The sequence below is a fragment of the Perognathus longimembris genome, chromosome 9, assembly GCF_023159225.1.
Source record: "Perognathus longimembris pacificus isolate PPM17 chromosome 9, ASM2315922v1, whole genome shotgun sequence".
NCBI lineage: Eukaryota > Metazoa > Chordata > Mammalia > Rodentia > Heteromyidae > Perognathus > Perognathus longimembris.
The window spans coordinates 43532614-43550836 of NC_063169.1; the positions used below are offsets into that span (position 1 = coordinate 43532614).

An 18223-nucleotide genomic window follows, 5' to 3' on the forward strand; every position below is an offset into this window, starting at 1 on the left:
GGTGCCGGTCCAGCACCTCAAGCACTGCCTTATCCCAAACTCCCGTGGTTCAGTCCCAATCGCACCTCACTCCAAATGGCTCTTTATAACTTCCTGCCAAAGGAGCTTACCACTGTAGTGCGTGTTGGTGGCCTGGGGAGGTCGGGGCTGGCCCAAGCACATTCCTTGCATGTCCACTGGCTGACACTAAGAAACAAGAGAGCAAGTTTAAGATCACTCCCCAGCAGCTGATGATCAGATAAACTCTGGAGAATCTGCATCTGCACGTGATCCACTGACCGGGCGTCTACACCCGGAATCGCCCTGTGCCGCCGGCCTCTTCGCCCCAACTCCCCACCCCCACCATCGGGGCTGCCTGTCCCAGGACATCCGAGCCCGCCCGAGCCTCCCTGGGTTGGTGGCCACGGCCCGCCATGGCACTGCTGGGCGCCTTCTTCTGCTGCCTCCTGGCCACCTGGCACGGCCGCCCGGGACTCGGGCTGCCCCTGGCACCCGGGTGTCCCGCTCCGTCGGTGGGTGAGTGGTGGGTCCGAAGCCCCTTTGGTCCCCAGAGCCGCGCGGGGCGCCTGTGCTCAAGGGCAGCTCAAAGTCAGGACCGTGCGCCCTCCGCTGAGAGCTCAGCTGGGCCGCTGGTGCCACCGTGCTGACCCAGGCTCCTGGGAGCGAAACTGCAAGAGATCTAGGATCTGATCAGGTTTAGGGTGGGGGTGGAGGGGGGCTAGGATCAAGATCCCGCCGCGTAGCGCTCCTCAGCCTTCCAAGGGTGCAGCCCGCCTGGCATTTGTTTACCTCCGGTGCGTGGGTCAGCTGCTGGGGGAAGAGAGGAAGAGCCACTGCTCCAGGGAAAGGAAGCCTGAAGTTGAACGGCTGGCCTTGGGCTGTCCCAAGCCCAGTTGGCTCCCTACCAAGGCATCAGTTGTATTTATTCCCACCACTTAATACAGTGACTGGGACTGCAAATGTATCTCACCGTGTCACAGTCCCCCATTCAACAGCAGTAACAACACCCTGACTTGTGTAAAAGGCAAACTTTCAGTCTCGTCAGGATAGACCCCAAAGTATGCTTAACCAGCTCTCCTGGTAATGAATAGGAGGCTTAAACTGGAGAATAGTTCCTCCTGACAACTAGTCTGTTTAGAATGTCTGTTGAGAGACTGATTGTAGGATTCCTTCCGAGGTTTCAAAAATCGAAGTGTCACATCCTCCCCATTCCCTTAAAACAAACAAACAAATAATTACTCTGTTCTATTTTAGGGAAAAACTGTCTCTGGGGTTGACTCATAAGGGCCTTTAGTACTGTGTGTGTGTGTCTGTGTGTGTGTGTGTGTGTGTGTGTGCGTGCGTGCGCGCACGCGTCTGTATCATGTTTCCTTTTCCATTTTCTAGCTGTATCTGTTCTGCACAGTACTTCAGGGGTCTACTGGGGGAAAATTCTCTGCTTTGGGGCGAAGGGCCAAATTCTTATGACTCAGCGTTAAGGCAGTTGGAAACAAGAACTGTAAATCTGGTTTTCCAACTGTGGGAAATGTCAGTCAACAAGACATTGCTCCTCAAATGTTTACATGTGTTGGCAGCTACTTTTAGGGTAGCTGGAATTGTGTGACTTTAGTTCTGACAGTTTTGATTTTAAGATAAAATGGCTCAGGATTGCCTGAGGGCCCCCATAGACAAATTCATCCTTTGGTTTAGTAATGGTTTAATTACTAAAGAATTCATGGAGACTCTCAGGGGTTATGTGAACATCTTCTTTCTATCTCTCAGTTTTGGTAGGGAAATTGAACGGTGGAATGACCACCTGGTGTAGAGGAAGGAGAAAAATAAACTGGGTTCAGAAGCCATCAGTGTTGACTTAGTGGTTTATTTTATGCGTTTTTCCATTTGATAAGATTTGTATCCTTTCTCCCTTCACTCTCCAATGTTTCTATTTCATAACACCTTCCACCATTCCTGACCTCTGCTTATTGGTTTTGCTTCTGTGTGCTTAAAATGTCAGTCTCAGGTTCCTGCCCTACTGAAAGTTTTGAGAGAACAACTACTCTACCAAACTCTAGATTTAGTAGCTGGTTAGCTATTATGTGTTTAGTACATGGGAATTGACAGTATAAATATTAACATCTATTTAAACAACAACCACACATCTAAATAGCTGCCGTGGTTCAATAGGTTCTTGATGATAAATTATAATTTCTTTTTGACTTGAAGATTTTCTTATGTAATTTTGGCACTTATCTAGATAGATTGCACCCACATGCATTTTGGGAACACTTTTTAAAGATTGTCTATAGAACAGTAAGTCTGAATTGCAGTGATGATCTCTGTTACAATTCTACAGACCTTATAAGCACACACACACAAACACACACACATTCACACACAGCTTTTGTGTACAATTATATTACCAACAGGAAGTGAGGCCTCCAGAGATTCATTCTTGGCGTCTATTTAAAGTAATCCTTCAATGAACCTAATTAATTACCCCCTCATTTGTCTGTCTGGCAATGTGATGTAGTAGAAAGAGCACTAAAGTCTTGATAGACTGGTTCCAGTTCAGCTTTCATACAGAGTCATGTAGTCTTGAGTAAATTCTGAAATATACCTTGGCTTAAATGTCATGAGATATAAATTAAAGAATATTTGTTAAGGCCTAGGTGGGTCAGACCTATCCTAGATATTGGAGAAATCAGGTAGGTACTAGATTGCATCAGATGTATGAACCCCCAGTACATTTCAAATTTTGTGTTATATAACTGTAATATGTTCATAATATCATCTCCCTTAATCTCCACAGTATCTCTTATGTAGATGTCCCTGACTATTTTTGTGTGAGATGAGACAAGATGCATGACCATGAACTCAGGCAGGGAAAGTGTGTTCTCTGCTTAAAAGCAACAGAGAATTTGGGCTTCCCAAATTCATGTGACTTGGATATAATATCTGTGCACTTCACTTCCCTGTCTGGAAAATGGAGGATAGAATTAAACTAATGCATGGAAAGCATATAAAACAGCTTAACATGGAGTAACTAGTTGATAACACTTAATGATTATTTAGAAATTGAAAATTTCAATTCAGGGCTGGGAATATGGCCTAGTGGCAAGAGTGCTTGCCTCATATACATGAAGCCCTGGGTTCGATTCCCCAGCACCACATATATAAAAAATGGCCAGAAGTGGCGCTGTGGCTCAAGTGGCAGAGTGCTAGCCTTGAGCAAAAAGAAGCCAAGGACAGTGCTCAGGCCCTGAGTCCAAGGTCCAGGACTGGCAAAAATAAATAAATAAATAAATAAAATACACACACACACATATATATATATACATATATATATATACATATATATATATAAAGAAAATTTCAATTCAAATTTCAGGTTTAGTGTTAGAACACAATAACAGTAGAATATGAGCTTACTAAGCATACATCTTCTAAGGCCCTGGCTTCTAAATCATCTAAATCTCACAGAAGACATTATTATTATACCTATTTAGAAGATGTTTCCAGAAGGCTAAGTACTGTTTAAATTGCCTGTAAGACTTTTTTGTTTGTTTGTTGGTCCTGGGGTTTGAACTTGGGACATGGACACTGTCCCTGAGTTTCTTTTGATCAAGGCTAGCACTCTACCATGTGAACCACAGCACCATTTCTGGCTTTTCTTGTAGTTGTTTGGAGATAAGAGCTTTCCTATCTAGGGTTGGCATCAAACTACAATCATCAGATCTCAGCCTCTTTAGTAGCAGGATTACTAGTATGAGCCACTGGCCTCTGGTCCTGTGTGACTATTTATTACAGACTTCCATCTCTCTTTTGCCTACCAATTGTTATGTGTACCCACTCAAAAGACAAACTCATTCTTTCCACTTTAACAAATTTACTGTTTTCATTGTACTTTTTTCAACACTATGATTTAAGCTTTTATTATCTTTTCATACATGAAAGTTTTGATGTGTTTCTTATGTAAAGTGCTGGTAATCAGTGAGCTCAAAATACTATGTATTTTAATAGTTTATTTTGAAAGCAAATATAGAAATAGTTAAAAACAGCAATCTGAGGGAAAAAAGTACAAAACATACTCACAAAATAAATATGGTAATAAATTCAAACAAGGGAAATGTGCTCCCATCTGCAGCTCCAAAAATCGGTTTTGTACTGAAAGTTACATTTCCAAAAAAAGAACTTAGACCTGATTATGCGTGGTTATTTAAAAGTACAGCTATTAAAACTGACTATCATGTAAATCTTCAAGAAAGTGTGAAAAATCAAAGTTAAAACGAGTTAACATAGTAGAAGGCTCCCAGTTATTGAAATGATCTGTAAATTATATGAGAAAACTTGGAGCAATTCAAAGTGAGGTTCAGATTATACATGTGTGCTTCAGCCAATTATCTAATTGATCAAGCACTAGTTTCTCAGCTCGAAAGCCACTCAAGATTCTTACTTCATGCAGCATTGTAAAACCCAGGGAATTCGTATTGTGTTTATGTGAAATTACTAAAAATTGCATTTTTATTAAATAGCTAGTAAAGGTTTTGGTTCTTTAGTATTGAAAGGCAAAATTATATAAAGATAAAGTGAGATAAACATTTTCTGTTTCTGCAATCTACTTAATTTGTATGGTGTTGGCGAACTATATCAATACCTTTCTCAGAGGAGTCCAAATACTTTAACATACCTTAAAATCTGGAAGGTAATGTGATCTTAAGCAAGAATATAATATGATCACTGGCTCTCAGAAAAATGTCTCAATAAATTTTATTATGCAAACTCATCTTTTTATTTATTTATTTATTTTTGGTGCCAATCCTAGGGCTTGGACTCAGGGCCTGTACATTATTCCTGAGCTTTTGTGCTTAAGGTTAGTGCTCTACCACTTGAGCCAAGTTGCACTTCCAGCTTTTCTGGTAGCTAATTAGAGATAGGAGTCTCACAGACTTTCCTGCCCAACCTAGTTTCAAATTGCAATAAAATTTCAGCCTCCTGAATAGGTAGGTTTATAGGCCATCAGTACCAGCTCAATCTCATCTTTGATCTAAAGTGTTTTTGATTTTTTTTTACTACCTTTAAGTAGTTGTATGAGGGAATTGCCATTTAATAAAGCAGTTTATAAGTACAATGCATCTTGATCAATGATGCCTCTTTCAACATTCTCACCCATCCCTCCCAACCACTCCTTTCCTCACTTTTCTTTTTTTTTTTTTGTCAGTTATGGGGTTTGAACTTGGGGTGTGGACACTACCTTGAGCTTTTTACTCAAGGCTAAGACTCTAGCACTTTGAGCCAAAATACCACTTCCGGTTTTCTGGTGGTTAATTGGAGATAAGAGTCGTGGACTTTCTTGCCTTGGCTGGCTTTGAATCTCTGTCCTCAAAGCTCAGCCTCCTGAGTACATAGGATTACAGATTTAAGCTGCCAGAGCCCGGCTCTCACTTTTCTTAGGTAATGTTGAGTTCATTTGTTCAGACATACCCATCAATATCCTGTGTTCTTCCTATTGGTTTTTGAACTTTTATCTTCTCAAAAGGAACGATTGTACTTAACTTTATGATATATAACTTAGGTTATGAGGACTTTCATCCATCATAGAGAGTGGCAACTGTCTCTAGTTTAAATGTATGGGAATTCTAAAAGTGAAGCTGATTTATCAGGGTTTTTTTTTTTCTAATCCACAGGGCAGTTTTGGCATGTGACGGATTTACATTTAGACCCTACTTACCACATCACAGATGATCACACCAAGGTATGTGCTTCATCTAAAGGTGCAAATGCCTCCAATCCCGGCCCTTTTGGAGACGTCTTGTGCGATTCTCCTTATCAACTTATTTTGTCAGCCTTCGATTTTATTAAAAACTCAGGACAAGAAGCATCCTTCATGATATGGACAGGGTAAGCTATTATATTGATACTTCTCAATATTCTAGTATTTTCTTTTAAAGTTTTTTTTTTAAGTTTCATTACAATACTGAATTCTGTTAAGGAGAACAATTATGTTTTAAGAATATTCGGGTTAAAAATGCTAGGTCCAATTAGTCAATGTTATCAGAGATAAAAAGGTTAATTTATAATACCAACTTTAGAAATATGTTAGTTTTAACCAAGAGATGTTCTCTGTTAGTGTTCTCTTACATCCACATCTGGAAGTACCGATTAATGTGGTAACTTGATAAGGAAAATGACAACAATTCGACTTAACCTATTAGAACAATTTTGGGAAACATCTTCTAGTTGTAAAATTAAGTATTTCTATCTACCATAAAGAGGGATGAGGCTTGTATGTCTCCTGCTAAAATAATGATCATGGCTAATATAGAGTATTTGTTTGTGATTGGTATTGTGTTAATTTATATAGTACAATTTATTTAACTTTTTAATAGCTGGTATGATTGTTATTATGTTACAACAGATATGAAGATAATGCACATCTAAATAATTTGTACAATTGTATAAAACTAGTGATCAACAAAACTAACATTTGAATCCAGAGTTTGAAATCTTTGCTTTACTGATACTGTAGTTTTGTTTTACTGATCATAAAATTTAGTCACGGATTGAAATAGGCTGGTATTCCTAATATATTATACATATATTCATATATATATATTCCCTTTTCTACAAAACAATATATGGAAACAAGGATGAAGACTAATAAACTCGTTTTTGTTGTATTGTTTTTATTGTTTCTTGAGATAGGGTCTCGTATGTTGCCCATTCTGGTTTTGAACTCTTAGCCCCAAGTGATCCTCTTTCCTGAATAACTTGGTTTACAGGTTTACGATTGTGAACTTTTTAGTCTGTTATATTAGAACAGTTTTCAATGATGGGCTTAGCAATGTAGCATAAATGCATCTAGTGAGTTTCTTAACACAGATTTTGTTCATTCTATTTCTGTCTCCATTTAAGTGATAGTCCACCTCATGTTCCAGTACCTGAACTCTCAACAGATACTGTTATAAAGGTCATCACTAACATGACAACGACAGTCCAGAGCCTTTTTCCCAACTTCCAGGTTTTCCCTGCACTGGGAAACCATGACTACTGGCCACAGGTAAATTCATGTCAAATTTAGATGTCAAAATCAGATGTCAAAATTCCAGGACTTTTCCCCTCAATAATTTCTAAATTATGACCAAAACTAGCCAGTGGTAGGGACCAGGAACTGTATCCCGAAGGGAAAGATATATTCTTAAAGATGACAGTCAAGGAAGGCAAGACAAATGCTCTGGGTACTTTAGAAGAATTAAGATATATTATTAATTAGAAGATAGTTTAATAGTAAGTTTTCAGAACTAAATTACCCATTCTGTAGAGTATTCTTTTCCTTTTATTATCTTCTTCAATTTCTCCTCTCATTGGAACAATTTGCATGTTAATTTTCTTTTCCATGACAAGTTTAGCAAGGAAGATTGGTGTTGACAAATGTTTGCACTTGAACCATATTTGAACTTCTGGCTTTTTGCTAGTTATGTATTTGGAATCTCTCTTGCATTTGTCTGATTTGCTTGGCTTGTAACTGCAACCCTCAGATCCTAACTAGCTAAGATTAATGGTGTGAATCCCTGACACCTGGCTTTTCTTTCTTTCCTCCCTCCCTCCCTCCCTCCCTCCCTCCCTCCCTCCCTCCCTCCCTCCTTCCCTTCCTTCCTTCCTTTCTTTTTTTTTCCTTTTTAGGAGGGCAAGGTATGACTGAACCCAGGGCTTCATATAAGCTAAGTGCCAATTCTACACTGAGCTTATTGTCAAACCCTTAGGTTATGGTTTAATATCAGCAAGTCTTCTTTATCGTATGTTTTAAATCTATTATTCAACTGTTATTTCCCCTCTCATGGTTTTAGAAATTTCAAATGTCATATGAAATGTGATTTTTCCATTAAACCCCCATAAGCCTGTAGCATAGGCATAGAGGTATGTGTCCCCACCAATTACATTTGCTAGAGGTAACAGTGGGAAACCTGGGTATTGTTTCCTGTTGCCTCCCACTAAACAGTGTGGACCAGAGGCCCTGTTCACTCTGACACTGGCAAGGCTGAGCAGGTGGATGGATTGCTCTTTTTTGCACTTCATTTTTTTTTTTTTTTATTTATCAGTGGTGAGGCCACAACACAACAGGACTGAGAAGGTAGCAGGATACAGTAATCAATGTAAAAGTGACCATGGGAAGATGTGGAGGCTTGGGGGATGGGCCAGCTATTTGGACGAATCACCTCATTGTTTTGGTGCTTATATTCCTTATATTTAAAAATTGGAAAATCTAGACTGATTTTTCTGTGAATTCATTCTTTCAGATCTGTATGTCTTGCATCCTGGGATTAAACTGACCTTCAGACTGAAAATATTTGCAACAAAATACTTATATCTTGAGTATCAGCAGAAATTTGTGCTTGTCATAATTCCCTAAACTCTACATATAGCAGCTATTCACCTAATGTTGAATTTTATTGGGTTTTACAGGTAATCTGAAGATGACTTAAACTGTACAGGAGAAAGCGCATAGATTTTATGCACATACTATTATAAATGGTATTTGGGATGCCTTACGCATTCCCCAAGCATTTTTAATATACAAATGGAGTCTTGGAATAAATCCCCTATGGTTACAGTGGTACAACTGAAAATTTAAGGTTATACATTACGTTAGCACCATTATGATTTTGGCAGTCATCCTTAACTGAACAAATGGTTAATATTTTGTAAGTTTATATTATTATTTATAATTGGATCATAAGAAAGTGAAGAAAAGGTTTTTTTTTTTTTTTTTTTTTTGGCCAGTCCTGGGGCTTGGACTCAGGGCCTGAATACTGTCCCTGGCTTCTTTTTGCTCAAGGCTAGCACTCTGCCGCTTGAGCCGCAGCGCCACTTCTGGCCATTTTCTGTATATGTGGTGCTGGGGAATCGAACCCAGGGCCTCATGTATACGAGGCAGGCACTCTTGCCACTAGGCCATATCCCCAGCCCCAAGAAAAGGGTTTTAAAAATTAGTTTTAAAGCAAAATACAGGAATGTTGAACTTCATAAATAATTTCTGTATTTGTATCCAGTATTTTAAGTTTACCTGAGCTCACCAGTATTAATAATACTTTTAAAATTCAAAGATACTTCTTTGGTAATATTATAAATTGATATGATAATTTATAATAAACTTGTGTATACCAAAGATATATCATTTAAAAATCAAAATTATGGATGTAGTTGAGGCTGTCATTTACTTCTTTAAATCAAAATATTATGGACACAGACCTTTATTTAAGATCCTGAGAAGTTTTATAATAGTTTAACATCTCAAAGGCATTTACTAATTTTTCTTCCTTTTTTTTTGCTGGTACTGGAGCTTGAACACAGGGCCTCGACACTATTCCTTAGCTTTTGTTTCCTTTTTTCCTACTACTTGAGCAACACCTCTACTTTCGGATTTTGATGGTTAATTGGAAATAGGAGTCTCTCTGACTTTGTTTGCTTGGGCTGTCTTCGAACCTCAATCCTCAGATCTCAGTTTTCTGAGTAGCTAGGATTACTGGGGTGAGCCAGTGACTCCTTGCCTAAACTCTTAAATCATGATTTTTCCCCCACTTTCTCAGAATGCTATACCAGGCTCTTTGTGTTTGGTCTCATCAATTCACTCTCTCATCATCTTATAACCTAGACATAAAGAAAACATGAGCTTTTCTCTATACCTGGTACATCTCTCTGTGTGTCTGTGTTTCTGTGTTTCCTTTTTTAATGAAATCATTATTCAAGTACGGACATAAATTCTATCTTCCTTCCTTCTTTCTGCTTCCATGCTCCCAGATTTTCTTTGGTAGCTCTCAGAAAAGACATCTGATTAGTTAATTCCACAAATAGCATATCAATCCAGTATTCATCAGTGTACCTACAGATGCATAACACAATAGTCAGCACTCAAGTAATCTTTAAATTAATGGATCCATATATCATTAAAGTTTCAATGGTGGATTGTGTTTTTTATGGCCAGGATCAGTTGCCGATAGCTACCAGTAAGGTATACGATGCTGTAGCCAACCTCTGGAAACCATGGCTAGATGAAGAAGCCATTAGTACTTTAAAGAAAGGTAAGTGACTTGTCTTCATTCTGCCTTCAGTCTCAGTTATATTGTTTAAACTTTGATCTTACTGTTTGCGGAGGTTTGTCAATTCTGGAGAGCCCCTGCACAGGCATTTTTTAAAAAAATAAAGGACATTGAATAGTTACAATGCCTTATGACATCTTGAAGAGAGCTCTTTCCCTTTCTTTTCCATCTTCAATCCTGATGTTCCACATGAAGCAAAATTTAAAAATTGGAATAGAATCTATGTAGAAATATATGTTTCTAATTGGAAATTGATTAATAAGAGAGAATAGACACTAACCTTAAACTAAATAACCATAATTTGTGTGTGAGCAGGTGTGTGTGTGTGCATGTTTGCACACTGGTACTGAGGCTTGAACTCAGAGTCTAGGTGCTGTCCCATAGCATTTTTGTTCAGGGCTGGGGCTCTACCACTTGAACCATAGCCTCATTAATCACTTTGGTGATTAACCAATGATTAATTGGAGATAAGAGTTTCCTGGACTTTTCTGTTCAATCTGACTTTAAATCATGACCTCATATCTCAGCCTCCTGAGTGGCTTTGACTATAGGCATGAACCACTGAGTACCTGGCAAGCTAAACTATTAAAATGCAGCTTTCATATTTCTAAAGTTAGGAGACAACAATGGCTGTTTTTTTTTTTGTTTTTTTTTTACTATTTTGCTCAAACTTTTGCCATTACTTTTTTTGGTTACTGCTGAGAAATCACAATATATATGAATTGAGGGCATAGTTCAGATTAATCTAGGGAAGTGTATCTAGTCCTATGCATCCCAGACCTGTGAGCTTGTATACATTGAAGGAGAACCCCAAAGAATGACCAATATTTGAAAGTATTGCCTTGTATTGTAAGAGAGGCTCAGTCAAAGCAGAGAGGTGTGTAGAAAAGAGCTGACAATTACAAACCACGAGTTTCACAATGATATTCCCTCTAATGGTAGTCATAGTATAGTAACATTTGGAATACTACATTAACATTAAGAATAATAAAAAGCTATCATGATATTCTTAAAAGTGATTTGGAGCAGAGATGTTGTGCATGAAGGGATTCAACTCTGTCATCTGAAGCCTCTGGTAAGAATTATATTCTGCTACTAGATCGTAAGGAATTGCTTTAAAAAAAAATAACCCTTCTCTTACCATAGTGAAAATTATAAGGTATTGTGACTATAGGGAAGGAGAAGCAAATTACAGAGTCTGCGCTCAGTTATAACTGAAAGTTCAGGAAAGGAGTGAATGTTGAATGAGCCCAGAGCAATGAAAGTAGGTGCAATATCCTAGTGGCTAGCTCTAAAATCACTAGAGCAGTCAATCTTTGAGTGTCAGCCATTGATGGCTCAGCAATGTGGATACCCCTGAAATTGTACCAGCTTGGATTTTTCAGACAGTTTTTCCTTAGTGGTCACTAGTGCGGTCTACACCTTTTTCTATTCCTTAGGATCTCTCTTTCTCTCTTTCCTTCTCTTCTTGTCTCCCCTACCCCTCTCTGTCTTGTACCAGTATGGGAGCTTGAACTCAGGACCTTGTATTCTCACACTCTTTTAGAGCTGATACTTATCACTGGAGCCATGCTCCTACATCTCACTTTTTGTTAGTTAAAGAGAAAAATGCCTTACAGTTTTGTTTGCCAAAGATAGCATTGATTCTGATCCTCAGATCTCAGCCTCCAGAGTAGCTAGGATTGTAGGCACGAGCCACAAGAGCCCCATCCCATTCTTTAGTTTTTGTATTTCATAGTCTCAATATAAAAGTATAGGTTGATATATAAAATATTTATTTTATAAAATTCAGTTCTATTGCTTACTGCCAAAACATGTAATTAAAATTTTCTCTGAATGTTGGGAACAACTGTTGTTACCTCATAATGTACACATTGGCTCTGTCACATAGAAACGTTTCAATAAATGCCTGTTGAATGGAATTTTTAGTTAAGCAATGAGAAATAAGCACATCCTTTCGGTTCTATATTGTAAATTTTAAGAAGTTGTTTTCATAAAAATCTGTATTTAAAATTTGCTTCTGTTAGGTGGCTTCTATTCACAGAGGGTTAAATGTAATCCAAACTTGAGGATCATTAGTCTAAACACTAACTTGTACTATGGCCCCAATATTGTGACCATCAACAAGACAGACCCAGCAAATCAATTTGAATGGCTGGAAAACACATTGAACCTCTCTCAGCAAAGTAAGGAGAAGGTATGTCCTATAGATGAAAAATCATCTTGAGTTAAACAGAAGATAATATTTGTGTATTTATTGATCTTGGGACAGAATCAGGTATCAGTAAGTGAAAATTATTATAAAATATGAAGATTTTAAAAAAGTATTGTGGTGGTAGTGTGTTCATCTAGCATGCATGAAGCCCTGGGTTCAATTCCTCAGCACCACATACACAGAAAAAGCCAGATGTGGTGCTGTGGCTCAAATGATAGAGTGCTAACCTTAAGCAAAAAGAAGCCAGGGACAGTGCTCAGGCCCTGAATCCCAAGCCCCAGGACTGGCAGAAAAAAAAAGTATTCTGGCCAGAGTATCAATGTTTTTTTACAATAGCAGTGTGGTATTCATGAAAACATAGTAATCTTGAAAGTCTTATCATTTCATTATTTTTTCATGAATAGCAAAGATAGAATACTTGCTTTCTGAATTTTAATTAATAGACTTTCCATGTATATCATTCACTTGTAATAAATATGCAGAAAAAAGAATGTCACGAGTCCTTGTATTTTCTGCCTCAGGTGTATATCGTTGCACACATCCCAGTTGGATATTTGCCTTTTACAAGTGGCATCACAGCCATGAGACAGTACTACAATGAGAAACTAATAGATATTTTTAGAAGATACAGCAATGTCATTGCAGGACAGTTCTATGGGCACACCCACAGAGACAGCATCATGGTTCTTTCAGATGAAAAAGGTACTGTGACTATCTATTGGCATCTCCCAAAGATACTAGAGCAAAGCATATGTCTAGCATATTGATGGAGGAAATTAAAAATGTTAATAAAGACTTATCACTAGCCTTTGCTTACAAATGTTTATATGATGAGTGTACAGCTCATAATACCATTTCTGGAATTTGGTTATTCCTCATAAGTTTCTACTAAGCTGCATAGGCTCAGCATGATTTGTTTTGTTGTTGTTTTCATTTGATTTTTCGGCCCTCAACAGACGTTGGTATTCTTTTGCATCATTGAGTTTACAGAAATAATATTGTCTTTTATTTATTGGCTAGACTCATAGTTATTTTTATTTAAGTTTTGTTTTTATTTAGAATTTTAAAAAGAGTACAATTTACACAATGATGTAAAATGTCTTAAATTCAGACTTGTAGGTACTTAATTGAAATTGTCTCCTACTAAGCAGTCAAAGACAGGAAATAGTTGCTTAGCAATAGATTGATAGGAAAATGTGAGTTTGGGTTTAAAGTAGACAGAATAGGAATTCATGTGCACTTTTTTCAGTAACTGGGGAACTCTTTTGAATATTTACCTCTTGTCTAGAAAGAATTGGCTTGGTTTAAACATGGCTACTGTGTAGCATTTGATAATGTTTCTTAACTCAGAAATGCTTCTCTATAGGAGAAATGTAAAAAGTAAAAAATGGTGAATATTTAGTCAAAATCTTACCGAGATTCTTACTGTTTTAGGGTGTAGGACAGACCAGAGATCTTTATTTGTAGTTTTCTGTTACCTGTGATAGGTTTGCATTTTTCTTGCATTATGAAAAGTTTAAAATAAAAGCATAAAGAATGATATGACAACCTCTAATATTCATATTACAATCTATCATTTTCTCACATTTACCTATTGTGTGTGTGTGTGTGTCTGTAGGAAACATGTATATGTGTGTATTTATTTATGTATCTGTCTATTCAAAGTATTTAAAAGTGAATACAAACATCCAATCTAGTTCAGCCTTGCATAATTCAATATTTATCACTTAGTAATATAATTTATATAACTACAATGACATTAACTTGCCAAAAGAAACCCAACAATATTTTTGGTATTGTTATGAAAACTTCTCCTATTTTTCCAAGTGTCTCTAAATTAGTTTGAAGTCAAGATCCATCAATAATCACATAGCATTTGGTTATCATTTCTCTTGAGCTCTCATTCTGATACATGTTCATATTTTTAGTATACTTGAATTCATTTTAAGGAAAAATGTGTTTCTACATATGTTTCATCCAGGAAGACCAATAAATTCTGGATTTGTGGCTCCTGCTGTTACACCGGTGAAGGGAGTTTCACAAAAAGAGACCAACAATCCTGGTGTCCGATTATTTCAGTATGAGCCTGGAAATTATACCCTATTGGTAAGTTGGCACCATTTCTGAGTTATATCTTTATTTATGCAAGTTTTCTCAACTTTCATAACTTTTTTTTTTTTTTTTGGCCAGTCCTGGGCCTTGGACTCCGGGCCTGAGCACTGTCCCTGGCTTCTTCCCGCTCAAGGCTAGCACTCCGCCACTTGAGCCACAGCGCCGCTTCTGGCCGTTTTCTGTATATGTGGTGCTGGGGAATCGAACCTAGGGCCTCGTGTATCCGAGGCAGGCACTCTTGCCACTAGGCTATATCCCCAGCCCTCAACTTTCATAACTTTTAACACAGCCATGTTAGCTGTATTTTATGTTAAAGTCTCCTGGTGTGCTTTCTCTTTTTTGTACCCCAAAAGTCTGATGGCACTTTCTAAGTGTGGCTAGATGGGGTGGATAGATTTGGATAGAACCTAGGGTGGCTGTTTCTGCCCCTCTATGGATTTCATACTTCATTGAAACGAAACTTTCATTAGATAGGTTATTTTATTTTATTTTTTGCCAGTGCTGGGGCTTGGACTCAGGGACTGAGCACTGTCCCTGGCTTCTTGTGCCACTTCTGGCTTTCCTATATATGTGGTGCTGAGGAATTGAACTCAGGGATTCATGTATAGGAGAACTTTACCACTAGGCCATATTCCCAGCCCCTAGATAGGTTCTTATTTGTGGACTTTGATTTGTATTTTTCCCTAAGGAATGTTAACTTTTCTTCTCAAAAACATAATTTATTCCTCCCTAAAGTAGGAATCAAAATGTTACTGAATTCTTTGAGTTGCTGTAAGGATTTGTTGAAGAATTTATGAAAAGCACAAATTTGTATAAGACTTAACTTATACAACTAAGTGCCCAATAAATGTTTGTAAAAATAATATATTTTGTCTGTATTGGGATTTGAACTCCGAGGCCTTGCTCTTATTAGGCAAGCATGCTACCACTTGAGCAACTAAGCCATGCACTTTTGCTTTTTTTTTTATTTTTTTTTTTTAGGTAAGGTCTTGCTTTTATTTGGGGGGGGGGGCAACGTTGACCCTAACCATGGGACTTTTACTATGCCTTTTGATAAGTTGGGATTTCAGATGTACCACACACTTGGTGCTTGAAGTAGTGTCAAATTCATTGATATGAGATCTTGCTAACTTTTTGTCCAGGCTGGCCTTGAACCACCATCCTCCCAGTGGTTCCAGCTATACATATTCAGTTAAACGGAGTATAAAACCATTGATGAACTAGTTCAAAGGAGTTCTTTTACAACAAATACATATATGCAGGACTAAGCTCTATACCTCCGCCTGTGTAGAGGTCCTGGGCCTGTCTGCGCCTCTGTGTGGTTCCCTATCACCCTCAACACATATCCTCTGGCCAGTAGGAATTAACTGCGGGGCCGAGGTCCACTTGGAGCCTCGGTCAGCGTGTAGTTGCGAGAGGCCCTCCCCCTCCCTATACCTGCCAAGGAAGACATGGGGGCGTGGAAGAGCTGTCTGTTTATTCAAGGGAGGGGCTAACAGTCTTATAGCAGTAATGACACATGAAGGAGAGGGACTGGCCAGGTGCTAACAATAGGATAATGGGCATGTCCATCACGGTGATGTCATGGAACTTCCCGCAGAGGCAGAGACCTCTTGGCTCGGCCTCCTGGGTCAGCCGGCGCCATCATGACACTTGTGCTCACCGCTGAGAGGCGGGGGCAGGTTTGGCTTCTCTTCCGTTTTGGAACTAGAAGGAGGTAGGATGGGCCAGCAGCCAGCCGCCCCAGGTCTTAAAGGCATAGCCATTCCCTACACATAGATACATATGTATACACATATATACACACATAAACATATATAGGTTTAGATATATATATATATATTTGGCATATTGATATAGATATTATGTATCCTATAATATATGTTATATGTTCTATAGAATTTAAATGTTATATATTCCATATAACTTATATATTCTATATAACACATATATTCTATATATGTGTTTATACTATATTTATCTATATCATATAATAATAAAGTAATTATCTATTATATATCTATATCATATGTAGGATATTTATGTACATACTATATATTTATGTGTATATGAAAGAGAGAGAGAGAGATTGGGAAGATCATGGTTTGAGGCCATCCTGGCAAAAAAGTTCAGATCTACTCATGTCAATAGGAAAAATTATATGTACACTTATCCCAACTATAGCAATAAATTTAAATAGGAAAATCCAGGCTGACCATTGCAAAAGTTAGGCCTTTTTTAAAAAATAATCATTCATAAAAACTAGAGATATGGCTCAAGCAACAGAGCTCCTGCTTTACAAGAATGGAATTTGAGCTCAAAACTGATTACTTCCAAAAACAAAAAAACAAAACAAGTGAAACTGTTCTATTATCTGTCTTATTTTTCTTTAAAATCAATTTTTGCGATAATGCTACCACATAAATATCAGTACATAATCTTCACATTGCACAGTGGCTACATTCATGTGCCAAAAAATGAACCAGACCTGTTGTTGTTTTTAACTGCAGGATATGTTGCAGTACTATTTGAACTTGACAGAAGCAAATCTCAAGGGAGAGTCCAACTGGAAGCTGGAGTATATCCTGACACAGACTTATGACATCAAGGATGCACAGCCACTTAGTTTGCATGGATTAGCTAAACAGTTTTCAATGCTAGACAGTAAGGAGTTCATAAAATATTATAATTATTATTTTGTGAGTTTTGACAGCAGTGTAATTTGTGATAAGAATTGCAAAGCCTTACAAATTTGTGCAATTATGAATCTTGATCATATTTCCTATGTAGAGTGCCTCAAACAAAATTATGGAAAGTATAATCACTAGGATTTCCCACTCTGTGTTCATAGAAAATGTAATACTACCCTGATCTCTGAGATCAGTTTGTTCGAATTGTTATGTCAATCTTTGTGAATTAGTAAGTCAGGAAATGGAATTTTGTCTGCTTTCTTTCCTGTGATATCCAAATATGTACATTTATAATATTCTAAATTCTTATTACCTTAGACATATTTAAACTTCCCATGAATAAGATGATATTTGGATACACATACCCCATCTTCAAAATTGCATAATTATATACAATGTACACCCTTGTTGAAATGGGTACTTTTACAATAAAACAAATCACTTCCTCTAAGTGTCAGAAATATTTGTTGTTGTTGTTGTTGTTGTTGTTGTCAGTCCTGGGGCTTGAACTCAGGGCCTGGGCACTGTCGTTGAGCTTCTTTTTGCTTCAAGGCTAGCACTCTTCCACTTGAGCCACAGAGCCATTTCCATCTTTTTCTGATTATGTGGTGCTGCGGAATCGAACTCAGGCCTTCATGCATGTTAGACAAGCACTCTACAACTAAGCCACATTCCCAGCCCTGAAAAGTATTTATCACATGGTAATTTTCAGTTTTTTAATTCATTCTTGCTAAAAACTCACGTGTAAATGGTGACTCACATGTTTACATCTCATGTGTAAATGATGGCTGAATTATTTCCATGCATTGTGTCTTCTTGAGAAAGGCCCTAGGTCTCTCTGAGCCTATGAAACATCACAGGACACACACTGGCAGGCTTCTATATGGGAAGGCGTCTTCATTTCAGGAGTCTTTAGCACTGTTATCTTTTAAGGATGAGAAAATCACAAGTTGCATTATTACAAATGTAGCATAGATAAGTCAGTATGTATGGTATAAATTGTGAAATCTGTTTTGAGCGAGTTTCCTGTCACAAGCGGAAAGCAGGAAGTTCATTGAACCGACAGCGCTGGCAATGTCAGAACCTCTGGAACTTTTTGCTAAAATAAAGCTAGCAGACTTATTCTCCTAGTT

The 18223-nt window shown here is 37.8% G+C and overlaps 1 protein-coding gene across 2 annotated transcripts; it reads left to right on the plus strand.

Annotated features, from left to right (window-relative positions):
- Positions 1-214: 214 nt before the first annotated feature.
- Smpdl3a (sphingomyelin phosphodiesterase acid like 3A) lies at positions 215-17550 on the plus strand. 2 transcript variants are annotated; one of them, XM_048354013.1, is made up of 8 exons: positions 215-516; positions 5718-5877; positions 6892-7036; positions 9959-10055; positions 12101-12270; positions 12810-12990; positions 14270-14394; positions 16911-17550. In XM_048354013.1, the coding sequence occupies exons 1-8, from the start codon at positions 414-416 to the stop codon at positions 17226-17228; spliced, it is 1299 nt and encodes a 432-aa protein (XP_048209970.1). In that variant the 5' UTR covers positions 215-413; the 3' UTR covers positions 17229-17550. The 2 variants fall into 2 exon arrangements, with proteins under 2 accessions (XP_048209970.1, XP_048209969.1); XM_048354012.1 differs by having other exon boundaries at positions 231-516; positions 5664-5877.
- Positions 17551-18223: the final 673 nt, after the last annotated feature.